Below are 26343 nucleotides of genomic sequence, written 5' to 3' on the forward strand. Positions count from 1 at the left end.
TAATAAAAGTGGTACACTACTTTTTCAGTGTAAAGTATGACACAATTTTGTCACACACAATTTGATATATCTCCCCCTATGCACCAGGGTTGTGGCGCTTTTCTTTAGTTGGAAACTTAAACTACAGACAACTGAGACAACAAATGAATGTACTGTATCATGTAAAATAGCACACGCGCGCAGCCGTTACTCATTCACCTCACACACACACACTGTGACCGCACTAATTCATTCAGCAGCTCCAATACAATGGTCGCGCCCACAGCCCTCCCCTTCCTACAAGCACGGTCACATGACCCTGACGTCACGCCTACTCTAAGCCGCTCCGTCCCATTCCAGCGTACGTCTCCCTGGGGGTATAGCGGCTGCTGCAGCGGAGTATAGAGCCAGGAGTGAAGTGTATCCGCTACTTCTCGGGATACCGGGCCCGCTCAGGTACTGTGAGAGGATGTCTAACAATAACGCGCGGTGTAGACAGGCACCTAGTTACGCATCTCTGTAGTATATATTTATGGTTTGGATTCATAGGATGATGAATGTGTTGTGTTTATGTAAACATGGCTTGCTTTTGGTTTGGGCGGCAGCCATATATTCGCTCGCAAAACCTCCGGACTCGGGATGTAAATATTGTATATATTTATATTTATATATTTGGGTATTTGATAGATATATATAACGCAAAGCACCATGGGAAACAAACGCAGTAATTCCCAAAGTTTTGTCCTCCATCGGCTGGGAGGATGTCCTGTGTCTGGTGGTAAACATTACTCACATATTGTGGATAATGATGACAGCACAGGGTGGATACAGGACTATTCCAGAGCTGGATTCTGGGCTGACTGTACATCCCTACTGGAGAGTGGATCTGCATACATTAAAAACCAGTTGGGTGATGAGTGTAAAATGTAAATCGCTTTAACCAGTTGTCATTAAGTGACATATTTTACATTCCGGCCGGGATGTGATTTTACTCGTGTGTCATGGTTACACGTGCACAAATATGACTGACTTTCTCCAGATTATTATACTTTACCAGTTTTCCATCCCTGTAAATTGTTCAAAATAAACCATGGGTCCTGGTCCTGAGCTGCTCTATTGTTCGTAAGATACAATGTAATCGCAGTAGAAAGTCTAAGGCTCAAGCAGTGGCATGGTAAGCGTGTCCCGTCTCCACTATGCCCATTGATTCTGGCAACAGGGGAGTGGAAAGCTGACTGCTCTTCACTTTACATATTTGAATATCTGAAATGCTGGAAAACCTCTTTTAATCAGCATATTATGCACCACAGTATGGTTTTAGAATCCGTACATCTTAAAATACCAGAGCCCTCTCCTTACACGGCAGTTGTCACCATGTGACAGTTCTGCTGTGGGTGTTGCCGTATTTCAGTGCCAAAGTCTACGACTGTAATATTGAACGCTTAAAGAAATAATCCTAAACATTTTGGGTGATGCTGCGTCCCAAAATGTCTGTTTTATCAAAATATAAAAACTATTATTCGGCATTGTAACGCTGTTAAAGGAAAAAAAAAACATTCTAATTCCCACCGTTTTTCCATTTTGCCTCCCATAAAAATTTAAATAAAAAGTGATCAAAGGGTCATTTAGTTGTCTTTTTGGCATAATGAAAACGTCATTCCATCCTGAGAAAAAATGACACCATGACCAGCTCCGTATACCAAAGTGTGAAAAAGCTTTTTTTTTCAAATGAAGACCTAAAAATATCACAAATTTGGTATCTCTGTGATTCTACTGAGCCAAAGAATAAAGGGGTATTGTCATCCAGACCGGGCAGTGAAAGCTGTAAAAATGAACCTATAAATAGTGTAGTTGCACTATTCTCTTAAAGGGAACCTGTCATCAGGAGCCCTTTTTCTGGCTCCCCATGTCCCCATATAGAATAGTGTGTACATTGCTAAAGAGTTTTTATAGTAAACCCTGTCTTTTTCCAAACAAAAAGATAAGTTGGATCAAAGTTTACCTTTCTGTATGCAGAGCTGTGTCCCTTGTCCCATGGGAGTGGCCAGTGAGGAGCGGCCCTCAGGAAACTTCTCTGACATGAATAGACTTCAAATAAAAAAATAAAAAAAAAAACTATTGCCACCTTCCCCCGTCACTTCTGTCCTCAGGAGATCATACATGTCTTCCCGGTCTCTGCATCCATCTGCACATGCGCTTCACTTCGCTTGTGTTGCTAGACAGTGAGGCGCAAAACTGTTCTAGTTGCTTATGGGAACCAATCAGAGCCCAGCTGTTAATTTTTCCACAACACCTTATAAAATGAAATTTTAGCTCTAATTGGTTTCCCTGAGCAACTACAGCAGTTTGAGGCAAAGTGTGTCCGAAACTAATTTCCCCCTCCTATGTCCCTTCCCCTTTGATAATAGCATTATTGTTTGAACTGTGTCTGGCATGTTACAGTCTGTATCTCTTGTTTAACTGACCTGGACTATTCAAATGACTCCTTGACTCCTCAACACCTTACAGGTTGTAACATCACCCATAAGTATGTGCTACACCTATGGCTGAAAATGCGTACGGTAAAGTTGTTATCACTTTTCCATTTTAGCCTACTTTCTCAAGATTTTTTATCTGGTTACTTCAGATGTGGTAGACCTATTAGTGCATCCCTTCAAAAAGTCACAAATTTAGACACCAATCCACTCCAATTCCCTCCTAAAACTATGCATGTGGTCCAAGACAAAGAAAAGCACTTCTAACAAGAAATAGAATTGGCTGCAGTGATGTGTCATTTATATTCAGATAATTCTGAAAACATCAGTTTACCAACCGGTGCAAGTAACAAAGGGACAGTCGTCTCTATGTCCCATAATAATAGATGAAGAACACCTTAGAAGAAAGTTCGGCACTCCAACGTCTTTACGTCACATACACAGAATTAAAAGCAGTACATAACAATCTAATTCCTAATTCATCAGTTCTGTGCTGGTGCATGTGTACTGCCAATGGGCTTAGATTATCTGTGTAAAGGGATTAGTTAGACTTTCATTTAGCTTCTAAACATTCTACTAATATCTCATCCATTAAGTATTTTATGAGGAATGGTTATGGATTTTCATCTGTATTCAGTTGTGAATTGAGTGTGGACTCCCTATGTGCATCTACCTGTGATTTCTGCTGCACTCATTTGATCCCTGGTACACGTTGGTCTCATTTTGTTTACAACCTACAGATCCAAAATTCAGCTTCAACTTTGGCACCTACAAGTTTTGGTTTGTTAAATCTTTCACATGATTGTACAGATAAACCATGGTTTTCCATGAACTGTAAACTCAACTGGTGAACCTGACAATACTGTAATTATAAACAAACGCATGAATCGGTGCCAAGTGTAATAAGTTACTGTGTTGGTGGGCTCAGTTGTTTGTGAAAAGTGACATAGGGGAAGGCTTCCTTCTTGCACGTGATTGGCTGTCAGATTAAAAGCATCAGAGGAATGTGAGAACAATAGTCATAGTTTAGTTATGAAGTATATGCATTTAGCTTCTAGGGAACCGGAAATGTGGCTTTCAATTTATGACCTGTGTAAGTATGAATTCTGACGACAGATATACTCATTGCCCAAAGCTTTGCGATCCAGCTAATGTTATTAAATGGAAGGAAGTGAAGTTCAATTGAGGGAAACTACCTTTTTTTTCTTTTTACCTGCTTGACTGTGTGAATGCAGAATTGGGAAGAATTTGCCATTCTAAACATTATTTGAATTTTTTTTAACTTTTCTTTAGGCTTTTCTTCTTACTGGAATCGGTAGAATCATGGCCAGTGGTAAGTAACGTGTGACTATTCTGTAATACAAAATAAATAAGTGTTAAAAAAAGTGCTGATTTTATATTTATCCTGTATGCATATTTGATATTGATTTAAATTTTCGAAGAAATTAACTTTTATTATCTCCTTGCGAAAGGTGATTTCCTGAACAAAATAACAGCAAATTTTCTTTGTATCCATTGTTTTGGATGATGACCATATATACTTGAGTATAAGCCGAGTTTTTCAGCACGAATTTTTGTGATGCAAAAGCCCCATTTGTCTTTTATCCGAGTATATAAAAATAATAAACTTATATACTTACCCTCTGGCACTCCCTACAGCATCTCTTCTCCTTGCGGTAGTGTGGGCAGAGGTACGTCTATGCCCTCTGCCCCTGCACACACGATGACATCAGCAAGTGGCTTCATCACCGTGTCCTAATGTGTGTGCAGGCAAAAGGCATAGAATTGTCTCTGCCCGCACTGCCATGAGAAGAAGAGAAGCTGCGGGGAATGCCGGAGGGCAAGTATATAAGTTTTAAAGGGAACCTGTCACCAGGGACCTAATTTTCACTAAAGACAGATTACAGAAGCATTGCAAATATGTCTTTATGCTGCCTTTAAGCATTTGCATTACAATATAATTGTATATTACAACTTACCTTCCCCTCTGACAAAATCATCTGTGTAGGCCTAGGGGTTGTACTTTGGTTTAGATGCATTTAAAAAAACATGTGACTTGTCTGTGCTGCAGACTGCTCAGTTCTTGGCCCCCACCTTTGTGCTCCTGTCCTCTCCCACTGATGTCAGCTCACCAGGCTGTGAGCTCTGTGAAGGAGCAGGAGGGAGGAGCAGTACAGGTGCACAAAGTTGGGGACTGAGAGCTGAGGAGTCTGCATCACAGACAAGTTACATGTTGTTTTTTTGAAATGCATCCAAACCAAAGCCCGACCCCTGGGACTAAACAGAGGATTCTGTCAGGAAGCAAGGTAAGTTATAACACACAATAATATTGTAATGCAAATGCTTAGAAAAGGCAGAAATACATGTTTGCATTGCAGCTGTAGTGGGCTGTTGCAACCTGTCTTTAGTGAAAATGGGGTCCTGGTGACCAGTTCTCTTTAAGGGTGCAGGACATTTAATTATTAAAGAGGCCATGCTAGGAATTTTAGTAAAGGGTAGCTGCTGCATTTCCTACCCTAGGTTTCTTCTTGAGGCGGTAAGTTTTCCCAGTTTTTTTTGTGGTAAAATTTAGGTGTTATACTTGGGTAGGCTTTTACTCGAGTATATACAGTAACCGTTTTTCTGTCTGTAAAGTAGCCTAATATGGAAATTCTATATATTGGCCCAGTGTACAAACTTCATCAACACACAACTTATCGTGTAACTTTATGTATGTTTTAAGCCTTAGACGTGTCCTATTTTTCCATCATGTAGCAACACTAAACATCTATTAGATCTAATAAAAATCTAAATTAGTGTGAAATAACACAATGCTGTGCAGGACATAGATGAAGGGACACTTGGGGCCGATTTAATGCCGAGGGTGGTATTTTTCTGTGTAATTATGTAGCAGAAGCAAGGAGCTGTGGAGACTTGTCCAAGCAGTTGCTTGTTGGATGCTCTCATAGAAGCAATTGCTAGTTTCTAGTATTGGTATGATTATATTGTCATTATAATTATCCTTGGCAACGTTAACAGTCCTTGCATAAAATTTTATAAATATGATGCACTTTATTTGTTTTTAAGCAAAATCCTAATATATTCTCCCAGGGAATTTTAACCATTTGATTTCAGCTTTAATGTAGTTTTCCTCTTGAGCTGTTAGTAATTTTTTTAGGATGTGAGTTTTCTAAGGCTGGGTTCACACCTTGTTTTTGTGTATATGTTGTAAGGACACTTCAGAAGGATTCTGACGTGTCCTTGCAACATATTGCACAGACGTATCCGACTGTATATACAGTGCCTATCTAGTGGGATACGTCACCCGGAGACTCCAGCCCCCCTGAATGCGATGGGGAGGAGTGTACATTAGCAGCAGCCGATGAACGGGGTGTTCCCCCAGTGATGTTACTGTCCTAATATGGACAATGACATCACCGGTTCCTCCCTCCTGCTGAGTAACGTATGTGTTCAGCGGGGCTGAATGCAATATGCTGCATCCACTCCACAAAGCAACAACTGTGCCTCCTTCTGCCACTTTTTGTTAATGTAAATGTCACATGCTTTCTTGACACAAATGCTTGGTGTATGCAGAGAACATGATGTGAATCCATATATATCACATAGTCACAAGTATCCAAACAATTTGTTCGGTATGGAGTAGAAGCACGATTTGAGCTAGTACAGCCATGAGTCTTCTTGGAAATAATGCATTAAGGTTTTCACACGTGGATCTGGGGATTCTCTCCCATTCTTCCTCTTCAGCTCCCCAGATTGTATGGTGAACATTGGTGGAAGCCATTTTTAAGTTTCTCCAGAGATGCTCAATTGGGTTTAAGTCAGGGCCCTGACTCAACCATTCAAGAATGGTCACAGAGTAGTTCTGAAGCGGCTGCTATATAACATATATATAGCTGTGTTCTTAAGGTCGTTTGTCTTGTTGGAAAGTGAACCAGTCTAAGGTCCAGAGCACTCTGGAAGAGGTTTTCATCCGGGATAGCTCTGTACTTGGCTGCATTCATCTTTCCTTCAATTTCAACTAGTCGCCCTGTCAGTGGTTCTGAAAAACACCACCATAGCATGATGCTGCCTCCACTATTTTTCACTATTGGGATAGTAATTGGCAGGTGATGAGCAGTGCCTGGTTTTCTCCCCACATACTGAGCCACTCAGGTCTTTGGGTTTGTATTGCGGCCGTGCGAAATGAAGATACTGGGGCTTATTTACTAATGGTCCCGCTGCCTCGTTTCTGTCAGGTTTTCTGATGTCTTCGGGGATCGCACCCCTGGTACAGGGATTTAGGAGGCGATTGGATTTTGCTGCATCGGCGCCGGCTTTCATGCCAGAAGATCCGACTGATCTGGACAGAGCACGGGATTTAACTTTGAAATTGTGTCGCACACCATGCACTTACATGCATCGGGAAGAGGAAGGTGAACTCTGGCGGACCAGGGAAGTGACACATGCAGGATATTGGGCGCACGATCTTGGTGAATCGCGGCAGAGTGCAGGATTGCCGGGAAACGCGCAGGACCGGGTAAGTAAATGTGTACCAAAGTGTCCGTGCGCCAGTGCTTTCCAAGAGCTCAATTACGTACTAGCTCTCGGGAGCAAGGAAGGGGGGAGAATTTTCTCGCATGCAAGGCATGTGCGTTGTTATGATCGTGACCGAGCGCCCTGTGTCAGGGGCCCAGGAGCGCCAAATGGGGTCATTTGCTTAATGTTATGTAACAACAACACTTTTTGATATGTTTATATGATATATTTTTATAGATTTCACTCAGTACATTTCCCCTCCATTTTGAGGGTGAGGTGCGTCTTTGTTTAGGGCCCCTTCAGTACACATTAATATCTACTGTACACGGAGTACTCCTGAAGCTGCTGAACACCGAAAAGCTGTTTTGGATTTTTTAATCTTGGTTTGCTTTCAATAAGAGGTTGATAAATTTTTGCAGTACAATTTTCCATTAGCAGAACACTATTATGCATTTATTACTTGATACTGTTGTTTACAAAAATCAATAATAGTAACAATAAGTGTTTTTATGTTGTTTTGGTTACTCTAATGCTTATACTTTTTAGCATGTAGGTTTGCAGTCATTAAGGCCCATGAACTAGGCTGTTACAGATCCATTAATAAGTGTCTATACTGTACCTCCTTGTTTAGCCTCCATAATCCATCAATTAGTGAAGTGTAATTGGATTTGCATTATAGGTTCCTACAATGTATCAATACAGTTGGTTCTTTTTGATAAAAAACACAAACCTTGCAACCCTTGAAACGAGAAATGGAGCATCAATCAAGTATAAATGCTCCCCATTCTGTGTCATGAGTGCATTCTTCCAAACGTTTTGGTGTGTGCCTTTGTTCAGCATAAACTTAGCAAACTTTGTGGTTTGTGTTTCTGCCCTATAGTTAGATTAAATATTCTGTTAATGCATAAAGCTGTGCAAGAATGTAATCTTGGGTTTCTCATAGCTGGTTCCTTGCCTGTATTGGGTGTCGCGATTGGGTTCCCACAATATCTTAATTTTAACTCTGCTGCCTACATTTCCTCAAAGTATGAACATTTATGATACATCCATGCATGTGGATGAGCATATTCCACCTTTCACAATTCAGTAAAAATCTGTAACTTATTAGGAGATGCTGCAGATTTTACATTCCACTACATGCCCGTGATCCATGAACATTTGTTTATTTCCTCTATGTGAATGGGATTTTCTGCTCATGTGTAAGAGTAAATAAATTGTTCTGGATAAGCTCTTTGTTAATATGGCATTCTTTATTCGGTTGCAACTGTTTATCCTTATTCACAGAAGTGCAGTACTGGTGTGGGCATTGGGGCCCCATTCCTGCGACTAGGGGATAACTGTCATTAGTGACAGCCTTTTTCAGATTTTATCTATTTATTAATACTTTAAATAAATTTTTCATTGACAAATGACATTCATAGGTGTTAAACCTTTTGTCGGTTTATTAAAATCACATTTGCCCACAGAGATTGAATACTTTCAGATGATGAGCCTGAGCACCGGTATGATAATTCTTTGTAGAGAATGTGATTTAGCTCTCAATCTTATTGGACGTGTAACTGATTAGCTCAGCATATTCCTGCTTGGCTTGAGATGCTTGCTTATGTATTAAATCCTCTCAAAGCTACCCATGAGATCTTGCTGCTCACAGTAATGCAATATGACAACTTAGCCACTCATATCTTCAAGCATTAAGAGATATCAAAACCTCTATAATGATACATTCTAAGAGAGCACATGCCAGTCTTTTTCATCCTTTTAGGGGTTTTTGTTTCCTTTCTCATTAACCTTGCAGAAATTTTATTGAACCTTTTTGAATCAAAGTCAATGAAGTGATTGCTTACACCTGCTATCACTTCAACAATTTTTCCAAAAAATCCTTTGATTCCTTTGACTCAGAAATCAAAGGTGCGCCTTATAGTCCAGTGCGCCTTATATATGAACCGCACTTACAGACTGAGCTGTGCACAGGTCTGCTACCTGCTGGTCATTCATCCTTATAATCAGGTGCGCCTTACAATCAGGTGCGCCTTATATATGAACCTAGACGTTTTAGCAGGCATTTATTGAAGTTGCGCCTTATAATCCGGTGCGCCTTATAGTCCCAAAAATACGGTAATGTGGTATATAAAGTGTAGGGAGTTTAACAGGGTTATACCAAAAAATTACTTATGAACTGCTGTATCTACAAGACAGTCAATTTGATCTACAGTTTAAAAGGAGTAGTGGTCATGCATATACTGTATATTTCCATTCAAACACAAATGAGGACAAAGGCAGAGCAGTAATCTGATATTTGTGTTTTAGACTTTGTTGGAATGATCCTTTTTATTGCTGGAAATTATTATACAACCAAATATAAACTGAGCCAACTTTTATCGCTAAGGTGACAAGAGTATTTTTCTCTGGAATACCTAAATATTTGTCATCGTTCCAGAAAATGGACTAGATCAGTAAATAGACTTCTAAACTGGCTCTCGGAGCTGGCACACAGACTGCTGTATCACTTTGAGCAGATGTGATTTGATAAGCCCGGGGGATCGTTCTACCAAAGAGAATGCAATTCATCAGAAGAAGGCACGTGTCAGCCATGAATGTCAGTGTTGTAGTGACCACCTCTTTTGACAACTGTTGAGTGTCAAATCCTCTTTTCAGTTCTATTTAACAAAACGTCTGAGTTTATTCAGCAATGAAAGAACCAGCAATTGCTTGTTAGCTGTGATAAAGGCAGTTTGTGGTGAAGATTGTATAGCTGACACTATTATATGGTAAATAGCAATGTGAGCAAAACATTCTTGTCCTAGAGATCCTGGAGACTAAGCATCAGCATATATTTATAACATGAGCTGAGCATATTTAATGCTCTCATTCAATACAGGCCCAGTACCTCACACCACATACATACTTTACAGCAGAGGCGCACACGGTTTTTCAGTACAAGGGCCCCATTGTCATACTGCTACCCTTCAGGGGAGCCACACTATTAACTAAAACCCTAGATGCTCCAAGAACCATAGTACAGAGTAAATGCCCCCCAGAAACTACTAATTCAGTGGTGGCGAACCTATGGCACGGGCGCCAGAGACGGCACTCCGAGCTCATTCTGTGGGCACCCGGGCCATCGCCCCAGCACACCAGACAGGACTCAAAGAATTTTCCTGTAGTTCCAAGCAAAGATGCTGTTTTCAGTGATATTTTAAATTGACTTGCTTGGCTACTTGGGACTGTAGGAAGGAGACAGGACCTAATTATCTCTGAAGGACTTCCTGCTGGCCCCATGATTCTTTGTGTACAGAGGGACACTAGAAAGAAGCTACAATGATGCAAATTTTCCCTCCTCCTTTCTACTGTGTTGGTGTCCTCAGGAGGCCAGTAAGTTTGAACGTTGTTGAAGAACAGGGAGCAATAAGATACTTCTCTAATTTTGCTTGGCACCTCGCGATAAATGAAGGGGATTTGGGTTTGCAGTTTGGGCACTCGGCCACTGAAAGGTTCGCCATCACTGCACTATTGCATAATACTGGATTTGTACAATAAATAACATAGAGCAGACTACAATACAGTGAAGTTGTAAGTCGAAACTGTATATTTTATAATTGTAAATCCAGACAAAAATTTTTTTGCCCCAGTGACAATTGGAGTTTAAACATTTTCTGCTGTAATGGGACCAAGAATTATCAATAAAGCTTCATTACAGACACCTTACACCTGATCATTGCTGTCTGGGACTATAGTAAAGCATTCAGAAAATTTCATCAGAGGTCAGAAGGGTCTGTCTTTAACTATGGGTTGTCTGTAAGTCGGGTGTCCTTAAGTACGGGACTGCCTGTACAAGCATATAATTGCTATAATACTGCCTATGTATTGGACTTGTGCAGTGTGACCTTGAATGTTGTATTTATTTTTTTGCTGCAAAATTACAGGAAAAACCTAGTACAGTCGCAGCACTTGAAGCTGCAGGCAGGGGCCGCAACCTGAGGCTCTATGGGCTGCCATGCCTACAAATGCCTTTTACACAACCTGTTTTTCCCCAGGAGAAAGCCACCGTAGAGCCCAAGAACTTCCTGAGTGCGAGCCACTACAATTTGGAGCTAAATTGCTTTTCTTGTAGCTACTCTGCCACAAAAATATTTACTGTAGGTGAAATAAAGAGTGAACATTCTATTTTTGCTAATCTTTGTTGCTAATCTTCTAAATAAATATAAAGGTGGTATTGCCATGAAATTCACCTGCCGTCATGGTAACCCACATCCAGTCCCCACAATGAAATAATGAAAAACATGTTACTTTTTTCCAGTGTAGTTTTTTTTTTGTTTTTTTTTTTAATGTAACAAATGCCTAAAGAAAGTGAGACGCAAAAAAACCTGGAAACACCAGCTGAAATCTATCAGTAATAAGAAAGCAATCCTGACAAGTATCAGCTTGTTCAACTGATGGTCTATTAAAAAAAGAAGTCTCATTACCAAAGTGCCACACAAAAAACTTTGCATGGTGGGTAAAGCCAGTGAGTTCTTTCAAGACCTTCTCAATTTTGGGACCATTGTGTACGGACATCGTTTTGGACCATGTCCTATCCATTGTTTTAAATTGTAGAAAATGGGAGACTCCTAGCACTCAGACTCGCATAGCAACATTATCAAAAAGACATTATTAGTTGGTACTCCAGTGTAATGATGTTACTCCATATTATCTGCTGCTGGAGATCCTTTTCCTTACCTTGTTGGGGGATGTATGTACAGCCGACATATATACGTTGCATGTACCGGACGTGGCAATGGGGGCAGGTAGCCGTATGGAGCGCTTTATACCCGGGGAAAAGATTGTACATATGCCTTGTTTCTCTACTAGGAGGGGCGGTGGTGAGAAGCGCTCGCCCCCTCCTCCTTTTTTAAGCGTCAACATGTGCCCGCCTTGCTACAGTACGGCAGGCAAACATTCGTGTGAATTTATAAAATATCAGCTTTATCAAAATATAAAAAACTTATCCCATGTTATGAACACTCTATTGGAAGTGATCCAAATGAACACTTTTTGGTAACTTTTGATCAAAAGGTCGTACAGATGTCCACATGTTTTCTTGATCTCTGTTTGTTTGTCATTTTATAGGAAGCTACATTATTTACTTCCTTTTGATTTAAACAGTTTCCTGGTCATGTGATTTCACACATCTCTGATTACTCTCTGTGATGTAATGAATCGTGTATTGGTGTGATATCACATGATCATGGACCAGTTTTTTTCCACAGGAAGTAAACAAGAAAACTTCCTGTTGAATGTCAGCAGGCCGACATCTAAAAATGGTGAGACATTGATGCATAAAGTATATTGGAGAAGTGTGTAACTTTTCCTTTACACAAATAATGTCAATTATTTGCTGAGTGGACAACCCCTGTCAAGTTCACCTGCAAAGGTTATAGTGTATTTTAGTTTTATCCTATAATTTCACCCACATATCCTGTTTAGTGGGTGGTGTTTTTAAAGCTGCATGTTTATTTGAGGATATACATGTAGATTTTTCTGAATGTCTTGAAACATTTCCTGATTTTAGCAGAGGGGTAATGTGATGCTTTTTAGAATAGCTTGTTTAGAGAAATTTGAGTGCATTCCTTTTAGAAATATAACTCCTGTTAGTTGCAAAACAGTTATATATAGACCAAAGCAAATCTGATGTTTGTTAAATGACAAATGGTTAAGCAGGGTGAAGTGTTTCCTATTCCAAATGTATTCAAAATATTTTGTCTAATGATAGACTGTTTGTCATATATAGACTAAAGTGTGTAGTGCTAAAGTTCCCATGTTATTTGCACTTTGTATTAGAGGTCTAAGGGTGGGTGGGTTTACATGTTTAGGTTTTGTTTGCCTCTTAAAAAAAAAAAAAAAAAAAAAAAAGGTGTGGACCATAGAGTGGGACAAATATTATATGCAGACAGAGCGTCAATCTAAACAACTGTCTACAATTCCTGACACCATATTTATTAAGGATTTTAGACATGCCACTTAGGGGCGTGGCCTTGGAAAAGGGGAGCATGACTTTGCGAGGAAAAGTCTGTATGACAAAGAAAAAATAAATTACAAATGCGACAACCTATTGGTGCAATTTCCTAGAGTCAACTAGGTCAACTAATAGATGGTGCAAAGTATGACTAGACAGTTTAAATTATGCCAGATTTATCATCCAGCATCAGACACTGTGATGAATCTTACCTCTACACTGCTTTAATGGTTGGATTTAAAAATATGAAGTTTTTTAGATAGATTTATCCATTGCAGCCAGACCACGGCTTCAATAGCATTCTATGGCTACTGGTCAAACTGCGGTGAACACACGCCGCATGTCCTATATTTTGGTAGATTTTTGGCACGGCCACTTGTCTGCCTATGGAGGGAGGAGGGGGTAAAGAGCAATTAACCCTCCCAGCACCTCCTCCTGGCCCTGTGCTTACCTGGGACCCAGTCTGAGCGAGCATCGGCCTTCTGAATCCACGCTTATTCCAAGTATAAAACTTGTGATGACTGCTTGTACTAAATATAACCGTCACATTTAAAGGCTGAACTTGTTCCCCCTGGTTTCTAGTGGTTCTAGCATTGCTATGCTATTACTACTGAGTAAATTCTGCATCCCTTCCATAAATGAGGGCGTTTTTTCCACTGGTAATTAAGAAATTTAAATTCCTTATTTCTCCAGAAAATTGCAGTTTTTCATGCGGAGTAAACAATTTTCATCAAGGTAAATGTTTACCTGGCTTTAATTTAGTTAATCTTAAACTTCATATTATTATATCTGCATTGTCTTCCTCTTGTGCCTCCGTATCTTGCCAAGAAACATCCATGTTGTTATTTTTAGCTGTAGAGTTTCCTCCGGTTTGTTCATTGTGCCGCTGGTGATAAACCTCACTGCAGTGGAATCTACAATCTAATACACTGGGAATAGAAGCCTTTGTCCTTAGGAATTAGAGTTGCCTCTGTGACGTGAACTTTTCATATGCTATGTTTGTATCATGCTCATATATATAAAATATATATATATATATATATATATATATATATATATATATATATATATATATATATATATATATATATATATATATATATATATATATATATATATATATTCTCTTTAAAGGGGTTTCTCATGAAGGAAAGTTCACAAATTTTAATCCCCTTGTAATGTTTGTACAATAAAGATAATATTTGGCCCCTTACTTTACAATTTTACTGAAATTTATGGCTGTTTTAGCTCCTATAACTCTTTGATGGTCAGTGTAATATTCCAGTGTGTGTGGGCAGGGGCTCTCTAAGTAGACACTTTATGATCCCTCTGTGCTATTAGATGCTGTGTGCTGACAATGTGTCTAGATTATCATGGTACAGAAAAATAACAAAAGAAGCACAGTGTAACAGTTGTAGAATCTAGTGACAGTGATATCGACCAATGTAGCCAAAGGAAGGCCTCTTACTGATAAACTACAAAATACCAAATAAATAAAAACAAGAGGAAAGGACAAGGCTTCAATGCAACAACATAAAAGGGAAAATCTTTATTTAGTAAATAACAATGGGAATGCATAAAATAGACTGAGAAGCATCTCAGAAAAGATACAAAAAAGCACGCCAGGTAATATGTCCTAAAATACATAAAGAAATGTAAAATGTACAATATAAGGGACCCAAACATGTAATGAACGACAATGGGTGTAAAGTAATAATGAGGTAGAGCCCTTATATAGCTAGCAGGTATACTGTAATAATAACAGAGGTCACAGACGCCAAATGATAAACATGGATAAACACATACAAATAGTGCAAAATGAGTGGAAGCTAGTGTGACCAAGAGGAGGACATGATATTACCTAGCGTGCACCCCGACGCGCGCTTCAATCGCAGCAGGTCTTTGTCAAGTGCTGCTCACCCCCGCCAATTTCCATAGGGATGTATGGCGCACAAGGGCCCATCTTTTCCTAGGGCAGTGATGGCGAACCTTTTAGAGACCGAGTGCCCAAACTGCAACCCAAAACCTAATTACTTATCGCAAAGTGCCAGTACGGCAATTTAACCAGAAAACTGACGGTTTAGTTTAGAATCAATTTACACAGGACTGTCTGAGCTCGGATTCCAGCAGTCCTATACACACTGAAACGCCACTTTTACACCATTTTACATCACATAAAAGAGTAATAAAAAGTTATCAAAAGGTTACGCAGTCCTCAAAATGGTAGCAATGAAAACAACGGCTCATTAAGCAAAAAACCACCCCTCCCCAGCTCCGTGCACTAAAGTTATCAGCGTCAGAAGATGGCGAAACTATTTTCTTTTTTGTACACTGTTTTAATTATTGAAAAAGCATTAAAACACAATAAAACCTACACATCACTGTGAGTTTACCGAACCAAAGAATAAAGGAGACAAATGATTTGGAGCGCACAGCGAAAGTATTAATATCCAGCTTCCCAGTACACGAATGGAATAATAAATGAGAAGTAAAATATGTTACGCAAAAAATAAGCCCTCACACAGGTATAAATATATAAATGCGCATATAAATATATAATATAATATGCATATACATAAATACATACATAGAAATACATGTTACTTACTCTTTGGTTGTCCAAGGTGGCGGCCTTGCTGGCGGGCAGAAGTTCAGGTGTCTGTTGTTCCGGGGGGGTCAGTAGGGTAGATGGGCAGAGGGTGGGCGGCCAGAGTTAGGGCCAGGGGGGGGGGGGTAATGCAACATCTGGAGTTCGGGGCAATGGGGTTATGAGGCATGAGTTCCAGGGGAGGGGGTGATGCAGGGCAGTGACCGGAATTGAGGGGGGGGGGTAGTGAGAGCGGCCGGAGTTCGGGCAGGCAAATTGCAGTAGTGGGCGGAGTTTGGGTGGGGGGGTAGGGTTGCGATAGCGGGCTGGGTTTCGGGCGCGGGGGCTTGTGGTAGCGGCGCAGTGAGTTTCGGGCCGGTTGCTTAGGGGAGGGGAGGGGCGGGAGCGGGCAGGAAATCAGCCTCCTGCTGATCTATGCCCCGTGGATGCGCTGAGATAAAAAAAAAAAAACTCACCTCAGACTCGGCGTTCCTCCGGCTGATCACTGCAGCGCACACTGAGTAAGGTGCCCAGCGCTGGCAGCGTAATGACATCATTTCGCTGCCAGCGCTGGGACGCTTACCGTCTTGTGCGCTGCTGTGATTGGAATGACAGAGCAGGAAGTGTCAGCACCCTGCTCTGTCATGGCTGCTAGCAGTATCGGAGCGCAGCTCCGATACTGCTAGCAGCCATGACAACCAGGTGTGGACAGTGGTTGTCCGCACCTGGCAGTGGTTAGGAGGATGGGGCGCGTGCCAGCAGTGAGGGCTCTGCGTGCCCTCTTTGGCACGCGTGCCATAGGTTCGCCATCGCTGTCCTAGGGTATGGAGCGGTACGGCGTTAGGGCGTATATATATACGTCCCCCACGCGGCAGTGTGAATGTAGCCCTATCTTGTACGTAACCCTGTACTCTGTTCACTGTACTGTTTTAGAAATCTAATTAGAAACATTATTTTGTAGCCTAGTGCAATTAGGAACACTGCTTAAAAAAAAAAACACCTTTCTACAAAATCTTATTTTTTAAATGTGGCCACATTGTGAAAGCCATAACCTTTTTTCACCAGTCAAAAGAGCATTATTAGAGCTTTTCTTTACAGGATAAAATTAATATTTTAATTGGTATCATTTTGAGTTTTGCCTTTTTATTAAATTTATATTTTTTTTATTGTTCTCCAATTTTATTTCCAAATATTGCACCCAGAATATTCTGGTATCAAAGGAAGATCTGGGAATCTGATATAATACCAAAATCTGAACTACTACTAGAAAGTGTGTATTTTTTTTGTGGGGAAGGGGTTAGATTATACTACATAGTTCATATAAATTAACAATCTTTATTTTTTTAAAGTGTTTCTGTCTGAAAATCAAGCAAACTCCATATTAAAGCGATTCCCAAGAGCAAACAGTTTCTTGGAGGAAATAAAGCAAGGGAACATTGAAAGGGAATGCAGAGAGGAGCTATGCAGCTATGAAGAGGCCAGAGAAGCATTTGAAAATGATGAGCGCACGGTAAGATATATATATATTTATATTATATTATATGATGCACCCCAGATTTAGATCAGAAAAATATATTTGACATTTTCCCTGGTGGTCACACAAACACTTCTACATTTGCATTCCCTGGGCCCACTGTTTTGTTTTTCAAGATTTTCCCGTATATATGCACGGTTTTTATTTTGTTTTGTTAGGTGCTTTTAGAAAAGGAAATATTTCCACTTCGTCCCCCATGACGGCCCACCTGGAGGATGCCCCTTGACCTCTGTAGGGACAGGAAGAAGAGAGGTTAAATTCCCCTCCCCGCATCCTCCCGCCAGTGTTCTTCCTGTCCCTACCGAGGCAGGTCATAGAGAGGTGCCCTCTCTCCTCCAGGTGGGGGGGGGGGGGATGAAGATTTACTCACGGGTGATGCCGTCCACGGCGAAATCCCGGCGGCCCCGGCTCTCGGTCGATCCAGGGTCCTCCTTGTAGCCGTCCAGGGGTCCGTTGACTGGCCGCCGCGCCGCAATTCTGATTACACGCGCGCGCGGCCGAAGAAAACTACATTTCCCAGCAGCCCGTAGTCTAGTGACGACTTCCGGCCGCGACCGGAAGTGACGGGGGGAAAACCGCGCAGCATCACTGGGAGCCGTGGGACGCGGACCAGCAGCCGCTTCTAAGGGGGATGGGCTCCCCATTAAGGTATTTAAAGCAGGTAGATCACTATGATCTGAGGTCTAGTTGATCAAGTGACTACGGCTCCAGTATCTGCATCTAAATCTTCCGCTGTCTACTATGACTGACGAAGTTAACCCAATCTTCCTGCACCCTCCAGTATCCGTAAGTGGGGCTAATTGCAGGGGATATTGCCACTGTGTATGCAATGTTTGTGGGTTATTAGTCTCCTATATTTGCCTTTTAGGAAAAAGACCTGGGGTCTAAGGGGAAAGGCAAGGAGGAGAAGGGGGATAAGGCTAACAGGCCTGAAAGACCCGAGAAATCGGATAAAACCAGGACCAGGAAATGTAACATGTGTAACCACTCTATGCCAGATTCATATAAGAAACCAATCTGTAAAGTGTGTATTGATAACTTCATGCGAGAGGAGAAATCATCCTTCCTAGACGAGCTCAAAGGGTTCATAGAAGAGAAGGTGGTCTCATCTATTGCCGCTGCTACATCTAGGGCTCCCCCGTGTAAAAAGCCCAGATTGGAACTGGGGTCGTCACCACTATTTGGTGGGTTAAAAGCAAAGCGCCAGAGGGTGTTTCCCTTAAATGACACCCTCAAAGAGTTAGTGTATGAAGAATGGAAGGAACCTGAGAAGAGGATCCTTATATCAAAAAACTTTAGGAAGAGATTGGTTTTTGAGCCTGAAGACTCTAAACTATGGGATTCCTGTCCCAAAGTGGACGTGCAGGTTACTAAAATAGTAAGGAAGACAGACCTGCCGTTTGAGGACGCAGCGCAGCTTAGAGACCCCATGGACAGGAAATCTGACTCTCTGCTGAAAAAAGCCTGGGAAACATCCATGTGGGGTCTGAAATCAAATTTAACGGCCACCTCAGTCGCGAGAAATCTCCTGTATTGGCTGAACGAGCTCGAATGCCATATTAAAGAAGGAACTCCCAGAACTACAATTTTAGAGAATTTCCCTCTATTGAAATCAGCAACGTCCTTCTTAGCAGACGCGGCAGCCGAAGGTGTACGGTTCTCTTCAAAAGAAGGAGCCCTGACAAATGCTTCAAGAAGGGCGCTGTGGCTGAAGCAGTGGAATGGGGATATCCGCTCAAAAACAAAGCTATGTGGTCTTCCCTTTTCAGGCGAATTTGTCTTTGGCCCTGAACTTGATACCATCTTGGAAAGGGCATCAGATAAGAGAAAGGGTTTCCCGGAGAATAAGCCAATACCCAGGAAGCAGCCCTTTCGGGACTTTAAAGGCCAAAGAGAGGAATACAAAGATAAGGGGAAAAGGGGTCGCTGGAGCTACCCGAAAGGAGGAAAAGGTAAAGGGTTTCTCTTTTCAACATCATCCGATCCCAACAGAAACAAGAAACAGTGACGCCATAGTAGGAGGAAGATTATTGAAGTTCAGAGAGGAATGGTTAAAAATCACCTCAAATCCTTGGGTTCTAGACATCCTTCTTCAAGGATACAAGATAGACTTCAAGAAGCTTCCTCCTACAAGTTACCTACCACCCTCTCCCCATACATCAGAAATGTCCCACTATCTAATCTGGCAAGAAATATCATCTTTATTGTCTTCTGGAGTTATTACCCAGGTTCCTCAGGAACAAGAAAAGCAAGGATTTTATTCTTCTCTTTTTCTTGTAAAGAAGCCGAACGGATCGAACAGGCTGATAATCAACCTGAAACGACTCAACGACTTCATCGTCTACAACAAGTTCAGGATGGAGTCGGTAAGGTCTGCCACCCACATTATCCACAAAAATGCTGTAATGTGCACTATAGACCTAAAGGACGCATATTATCACATCCCCATTCACCAGTCTTCACAAAAGTTCCTAAGGTTCTCTGTTTTTTCTCCGGGGGGTTCCACGTTACATTTCCAATTTCGTGCACTCCCCTTTGGCATATCTTCAGCCCCCAGAACCTTCACCAAGGTGATGATAGAGGTGGTGGCGTTCCTAAGACAGCAGGACATACTGATTATCCCATATCTAGACGACCTACTGGTTATTGGACAAAACAAACAGAACCTAATTTCCTCAAGGGACATCACAATAGGAACTTTAGAAAGACTAGGCTGGATCATAAATTACCCAAAATCAGATTTATCACCAGCCACAGTAAAGAAATTCCTGGGAGTGAATTTAAATTCTTGCTTACAGATGTCATTCCTTCCACAGGAAAAGAGGGCTCATATCAAGGAGGAGTTAAGAAGGTTCCGGAGAAGGTCCCTTATCTCCATCAGGGGCGCTATGAAGGTCCTAGGACTATTAACAGCATGCATCTCCTCAGTGGCCTGGTGCCAAGCCCATACTCGAGTTCTCCAGAAATGGGTCCTAAGGTCCTGGAACAGGAGTTCGGAGGGACTGGACAAAAAGGTATCAATCCCCGCGTCAGTCAAGGAAGATCTCAAGTGGTGGCTGATGGACACAAATCTACACAGGGGAATCTTCTGGAGGAACAGTCCGTATATCACCATACAGACAGATGCCAGCAAGAGCGGTTGGGGAGCAGTGCTTCCTCAAAAGTTGACGCAGGGCTCCTGGACAGAGGAGATCTCCAGAAGGTCGTCCAACTATCGAGAACTAAGGGCGGTTTGGGAAGTACTCAGCTCAAACACTGCTCAACTAGCAGGACACCACCTGTTGATACTGTCCGACAACACCACGACAGTATCATACCTGAAGAGGCAAGGGGGGACCAGATCCCCATTACTGATGTCCTTAACACGGCAAATATTTTTGTGGGCAGAGGACCATGTCCTATCAATCTCAGCTACCCATCTAAAGGGAACAGAGAACACCACGGCGGATTTCCTCAGCCGAAGGAAAATACTTCCCAACGAGTGGTGCATAAAAGAGGAGATATTCCAGTATCTATCCTCCCTTTGGGGAGAACCTCAAATAGATTTGTTTGCGACAAAAAGAAACTCCAAGTGTCGACACTTTTTTTCCTTGGAAAAAGGGGAGACAAGAGATCGTCTGGATGCATTCTCCCACTCTTGGAACACCACTCTCGCCTACGCCTTCCCCCCTATTCCCCTGATCGCCAGAGTGTTGGAAAAAATTTATCTAGAGAAGACGCAGACCATATTTGTGTGCCCAAATTGGCCCAAAAAGAGCTGGTACCCGATTCTGAAGCGGATGTCCACTCAGGATCCAGTCATACTACCAGTGTCAGAAGATCTCCTGGTACAGGGTCCAATATCCCATCCAGATCCAGGAAGACTCCAGTTATCAGCATGGATCCTGAATCGGACTATATGAAGTCCCAAGGACTATCCTCTGCTGTTATAAACACCCTGAAGGCAAGTAGGAAACCTGTCACTTTTGCAATTTATCACAAGATTTGGAAAAAATTTTGTTCTTTCTGTGCAGATAATCCACCATGTCAATCTAACCCCAATATCTTGCAGGTTCTTGACTTCCTTCAAAAGGGTTTGGAGTTGGGACTTTCCACAAGTACTCTAAAGGTCCAGGTATCAGCCCTAAGTGCTTTCTTCGATCAACCCCTCATCGAGCACAGGTGGGTGAAAAGATTCATTCTAGCAGCCTCTAGATTAAAACCCCAGGTCCTTAAAAGGACTTCTTCATGGGATCTTTCTCTGGTCTTAAATGCTTTAATTAAGGAGCCTTTTGAACCAATTTCTTCTGCTAGTGTAAAAAATCTGACACTAAAGACAGTTTTCCTGGTAGCAATCACCTCAGCAAGGAGACTAGGTGAACTCCAGGCAATTTCTATTAAGGAACCCTATATGAGGGTTCTTGATGATAGAATTATTCTCACACTGGACCCAAATTTCATCCCAAAGGTGGTCTCGGAGTTCCATAGAGGTCAAGAGATCATATTACCTTCCTTCTGCAAGAATCCGTCCTCAGAGAGAGAACGCGAATGGCACACTCTAGATGTAAGACGTTCTGTCGTTAAATACTTGGAAATAACTGAATCCTGGCGAGTTGATTCTAACCTATTTCTCCAATTCCAGGGGAAAAATAAGGGGAGGAAGGCGTCCAAGGCAACCATCGCTAGATGGCTAAGGATGGCGATATCTTCTTGTTACGACATCCAAGAGATTCCAATACCATCAGGAATAAGGGCACATTCCACAAGAGCCGTATCCACCTCCTGGGCAGAGAAAAGAGGGGCCTCCTTAGAACAGATCTGCAAAGCAGCAACTTGGACTTCCTCTTCTACCTTCTCTAAACACTATAGACTTGACTTGCCCTCCTCGAAGGATCTGTCCTTCGGGAGAAAAGTGCTTCAAGCAGTGATCCCTCCCTAAAAGACTACTCATATTGTAAGTCTCCAGGTGGGCCGTCATGGGGGACGAAGTGGAAAGAATGAATTAGTTACTCACCGGTAATTCCATTTCCATTAGTCCACCATGACGGCCTATAGTTTCCCTCCCTTGCTTGTTATAGGTTATGTGGTATTCACAATGATGAAAACTGTATGTGATGAAAACATATAAATAAATCATTGTTGCATCTTCCTCAGTGTGGTTATTTTGAAGTCACTGGCGGGAGGATGCGGGGAGGGGAATTTAACCTCTCTTCTTCCTGTCCCTACAGAGGTCAAGGGGCATCCTCCAGGTGGGCCGTCATGGTGGACTAATGGAAATGGAATTACCGGTGAGTAACTAATTCATTCTTTCTACTGAGGCTTGTAGTATACACACCGGTGAATTGCTTGGTCAGTCAGCTTTTCACCAGAGCGCCACCTTGTGGTCATTACATAACTTACACATTTAAATTAGAGATCAGTTAATTACTTTTTATCATGGATTTATGTGTTTTTTGAAGTTTGAACAGTCACATATTCAAAGCTTGAGATGGTTATGGCTGTTTTCTTTTTAGATTTTGTGACCTAGTTCAGAAGCAGTCAGTATTCCGTTAATTGGCCTTAAAGGAAACCTACCACTTGTAGTGGCAGGTTTCCGATGGCAATATCGGGCACTAGCTCAGGGTGAGCTGGTGCCGGAGCTTATTTTAGTTAGTGTTTTAAACCGCGGTATCGCGGTTTAAAACACTTTTTAAACATTGTAGCCGGCGCAGGCAGGTACGCGCTCAGCGCTTACCGTGCACGCGGCTACATAGGAAGTGAATGAGAGCCGCGTGCACGGTAAGCACCGAGCGCGTACCTGCCTGCGCCGGCTACAATGTTTAAAAAGTGTTTTAAACCGCGATACCGCGGTTTAAAACACTAACTAAAATAAGCTCCGGCACCAGCTCACCCTGAGCTGGTGCCCGATATTGCCATCGGAAACCTGCCACTACAAGTGGTAGGTTTCCTTTAAAGAAAATTGGAATGTATTTGATATTTTCCAGAACATTTAATTTCTGTTAGATTTATAGACAATGTAAGTCTTTTTTTTTTTTTTTTTTATTTCCCTAATGAGTTTCTTTACATTAAAGCGTAACTGTAAAGTTATGATTATCAAATTCTCATAGGTGATTCTTGCTTTAAAAACAAATGGAACAATGCTGCTCGCCCTTTTCGTTCTAAAGTTATGCCATTGAAAGTTGAAAGTGTTTGACAAAAATCTTTCTCACTAGTGATGAATGGGGCAACGACTAACCTCTTCCTGTACTTGGCCTGAAGTTGAGTACAATTGACTTTGCCCACAGATCCCATGATGCCTTATGTTCTCTCTCAAAGTAATTCTGCATTAAATGCATTTAGATTCCCACAACAATGCACGGTGTACATACAGGATGTATATGGTGATTAGCCTGGAAGCTAGAGGAGCATGGAACATGTAATAAGTGGAAGTAATTAAAACAGTTACATGAAGTGTGTAGTCTGTGCGATGTGAGTACTCCAGGTTAATAGCTTCCCTGCATAAAGCTTTTAGTGCTGAGTACAAAGTGGGGGGAATGGCAGCAGCATGAGGTTAAGAAAAAGATGGAGAAACTGATGGGGAACAGGGAGATCTTGTACCTAACTATTGTGTGCAGGAGACCTATGTATCCACAGTCCTGAATACACTCGGCTCTGCTACATAGTGAGAGGGAGCTCGATCATGTGACCACCACCTCTGAGCAGAGCAGCGCCCCCTCCCCTCTTGCAAGACCATTGATTTGTTCGTAGGATGGATTCACAGGGCTTGGCAGCACAGGCAGAGGAATGAGCTACTTCAGCATTGAGATAATGTAGAGAGTATAGCAAAGAAACAGTTGGATATAGGCAAACGACAAAGTTGTACATTCCAAGAGCTATTGCTTTGTGGAAAAACAAAAACTTTACAGTTGTTCTTTAAGCCACAGTTCTAAATTTCTGTAGATCAAATCTAGATTATATGCATAGTATCAAGGTCACTCTTGGGCCTCATGCATACAACTGTATTGGGTGCTTTATGGCAATGCTTTATGGGTGTATCTCGGCCCCCATAGCGGTCTATGGCACATGGTGCAGTGAGCACACGGTGTCTCACCACACCATAAAGGAGCTGGGAGGCCGTTGTGCAAAATATAGGACTTGTCCAATGCGTTATGGTGGCCACCGGGCTTCTTATGGAGAGGAGAGGGGTTGGGACCGCTGTGCTTACCCAGGTTATTGCCCTGGCAAGCACATGACCGTCTGCATAACGCCAAAATTGTACTACTATGATATCTACAAATTGATGTTCGTTTCTGAAATAATCTTTTAGCCAGCTTTTCTAAAACAGTACAGGATGCAACGCATGGCCCAAATGTAGTAAATTTAGGCAATAAAATTCTGGTGGCGCTATTTATTTTCTGTTGATGATAAAGTCCAGGTTGTTTAGTGTTGAGAAATATTTTATATAGTATGTGACTGTTAAACATATCCTTTTTTTTTTCTAGAAAGAGTTTTGGAAAGAATACACCAGAGGACAGGAGGACTCATCCACAGACAGCAGCTGGTATCCATTTTACCTGGCCTTCCCCTTGATCACCGTATTTTTTGTGGTCCTTTTGATTCTGCTATTGGTGTGGAGGTGTGTTTTCAAGAAGAAGGCACGTCGCCGGACAGCTTATGCATCCAGAGGAGCCGGAGAAAACGCTACAGAGGAAGGAACAGAGCATGGCATGGGCAGCCAGCAGCATACTAATGTACTCTGTACCGTAGAGGATGCATTTAATAGGGCTGGGCATTCTAGTGGATTGGTAGATTATGATGTACGTTCAGATACATTGTCAGCTGGATTTTCAAACTCTGACCCTCCCCCGTCCTATGAAGAAGCAACTGGCGAGAGGGTGGTTAGAGTGAGTGAGCCCTTACAGAATCCTACAGAGCCTCCTCCACAATACGAAGAAATAGCCACTTGTGCCTCAGTAGTCACAATACCTTGTGAGGTCACAAATGTCAAGTGACATTGAAGTTTATTCACACACATACCTTTTTATATATATTTTTTTTAATTGCCGATGAAGAAATTCACAGTATTATTTGCTTTTGTACAGAATTTGAATTTTGTGACTAATTATTTTTTAGTGGACTTTAAAAAGGGGCAAAAAGCACTTTCGATACTTTGGAAACTCTACTGCGGAATTCTAAGGAAATGTTTATTTAACAGAAAGCTCTTTTGGACTGTTCTCTGTATACATTTACCTAAGATTACCATAGTCTAATAGGATGCTCTCGTGTAGTTTTTTTTTTTTTTTTTTGCAATAATTCTGTCCCTTTCAGGGTGATACCAGTATTGCAATTTAACCACTACTAACCTCTTGGTGCATTTTTATTATTTTGGAATAAAGTGTGACGTTTATTTTTACATTTGTGCCTATCTTTTGTGTATTATTTAAAAGTGCAATATATTTTAAAGAAATGCCTCAGGTCACACTCTTGCCTACAAATTAAAAGGTGTCTTTATATTGTATTTGTTGAATAATATTTAGACTACTATTATATTTTATGCATATTGTGAATTGAATGAAAGTTCATTTTCATATAAATAGGGAAGAACTTTTTATTTTACATTTTTTCTTTGTTAAAAAAAAAATATTCTAAAAGGATTGACCCTTACAATAAAAACAATCTTCTACAAATGCCACAAAGTTGTGTTTTTCTATAAGTTGTGTAAAGCCTTCTTTTATGAATTTGACTTTGATAGCTGAAAAGTTTATCAAGATAAAGATAAAGCATACGGCTATATACAAACATAGTCACCTGTAACCAGCACAGTTTTATATATTTATTTGCGTTATATAATATCATTATCTTACCTTAAGGCTGAATGTGCAGGAATGTGAGAGGTCCGTGGAAAAGGACCATAGTACTGGTCAGATTCCACGGACTAAGCTCAGTGAAGTGGACCGGAGTCCTTGCATCATACAGAAATATGATGCAAGGTGTCCCTGTCTGCTGGCCAAACAGCAATACTGACATTGCTTCAACCTTGGGAACAACCCACTGTCTTTTAAAAGTGGTGCAGGGGTTTAGTCTTCAGTTTTGTCAGATACCACGCTGTACCCCCTGCATGGCAGAGCTGCTGAGTATTGGGAGACTTGGATCCACTCTGCCAATGACTACACATAAGAAAACCCTCAGTTACTGTGAAATAATGAAAAACAAATGTAGAGTTTTTTTTTTTTTTTTAAGGAATTTGTATTTCTTTCTGCAAAGTCTGCAAGTTTAACATAGATTCCATTAGTATTTGGTACAA

At 41.4% G+C, this 26343-nt stretch overlaps 2 protein-coding genes across 2 annotated transcripts; both read left to right on the plus strand.

Annotated features, from left to right (window-relative positions):
* Nucleotides 1-250: 250 nt before the first annotated feature.
* PRRG1 (proline rich and Gla domain 1) lies at nucleotides 251-25454 on the plus strand. Its single transcript, XM_072135800.1, has 4 exons — nucleotides 251-435; nucleotides 3747-3786; nucleotides 16897-17057; nucleotides 24542-25454. Exons 2-4 carry the CDS (start codon nucleotides 3777-3779, stop codon nucleotides 25049-25051), a joined length of 681 nt encoding a protein of 226 aa, XP_071991901.1. The 5' UTR covers nucleotides 251-435; nucleotides 3747-3776; the 3' UTR covers nucleotides 25052-25454.
* On the plus strand, nucleotides 18999-22608 carry LOC140118201 (uncharacterized). Its single transcript, XM_072135798.1, has 2 exons — nucleotides 18999-21624; nucleotides 21703-22608. Exons 1-2 carry the CDS (start codon nucleotides 19129-19131, stop codon nucleotides 21997-21999), a joined length of 2793 nt encoding a protein of 930 aa, XP_071991899.1. The 5' UTR covers nucleotides 18999-19128; the 3' UTR covers nucleotides 22000-22608.
* Nucleotides 25455-26343: the final 889 nt, after the last annotated feature.

The sequence above is a fragment of the Engystomops pustulosus genome, chromosome 2, assembly GCF_040894005.1.
Source record: "Engystomops pustulosus chromosome 2, aEngPut4.maternal, whole genome shotgun sequence".
NCBI lineage: Eukaryota > Metazoa > Chordata > Amphibia > Anura > Leptodactylidae > Engystomops > Engystomops pustulosus.

Excerpts from the sequence above, each read along its gene's own strand:
- PRRG1 (XM_072135800.1), top strand. Across the intron at positions 17,058-24,541 it reads TTGAAAATGATGAGCGCACG|AAAGAGTTTTGGAAAGAATA; the intron begins GTAAGATATATA and ends TTTTTTTTCTAG.
- LOC140118201 (XM_072135798.1), top strand. The coding sequence starts at position 19,129 with ATGGTTAAAAATCACCTCAAATCCTTGGGTTCTAGACATCCTTCTTCA. Across the intron at positions 21,625-21,702 it reads GCGAATGGCACACTCTAGAT|GGGAAAAATAAGGGGAGGAA; the intron begins GTAAGACGTTCT and ends CTCCAATTCCAG.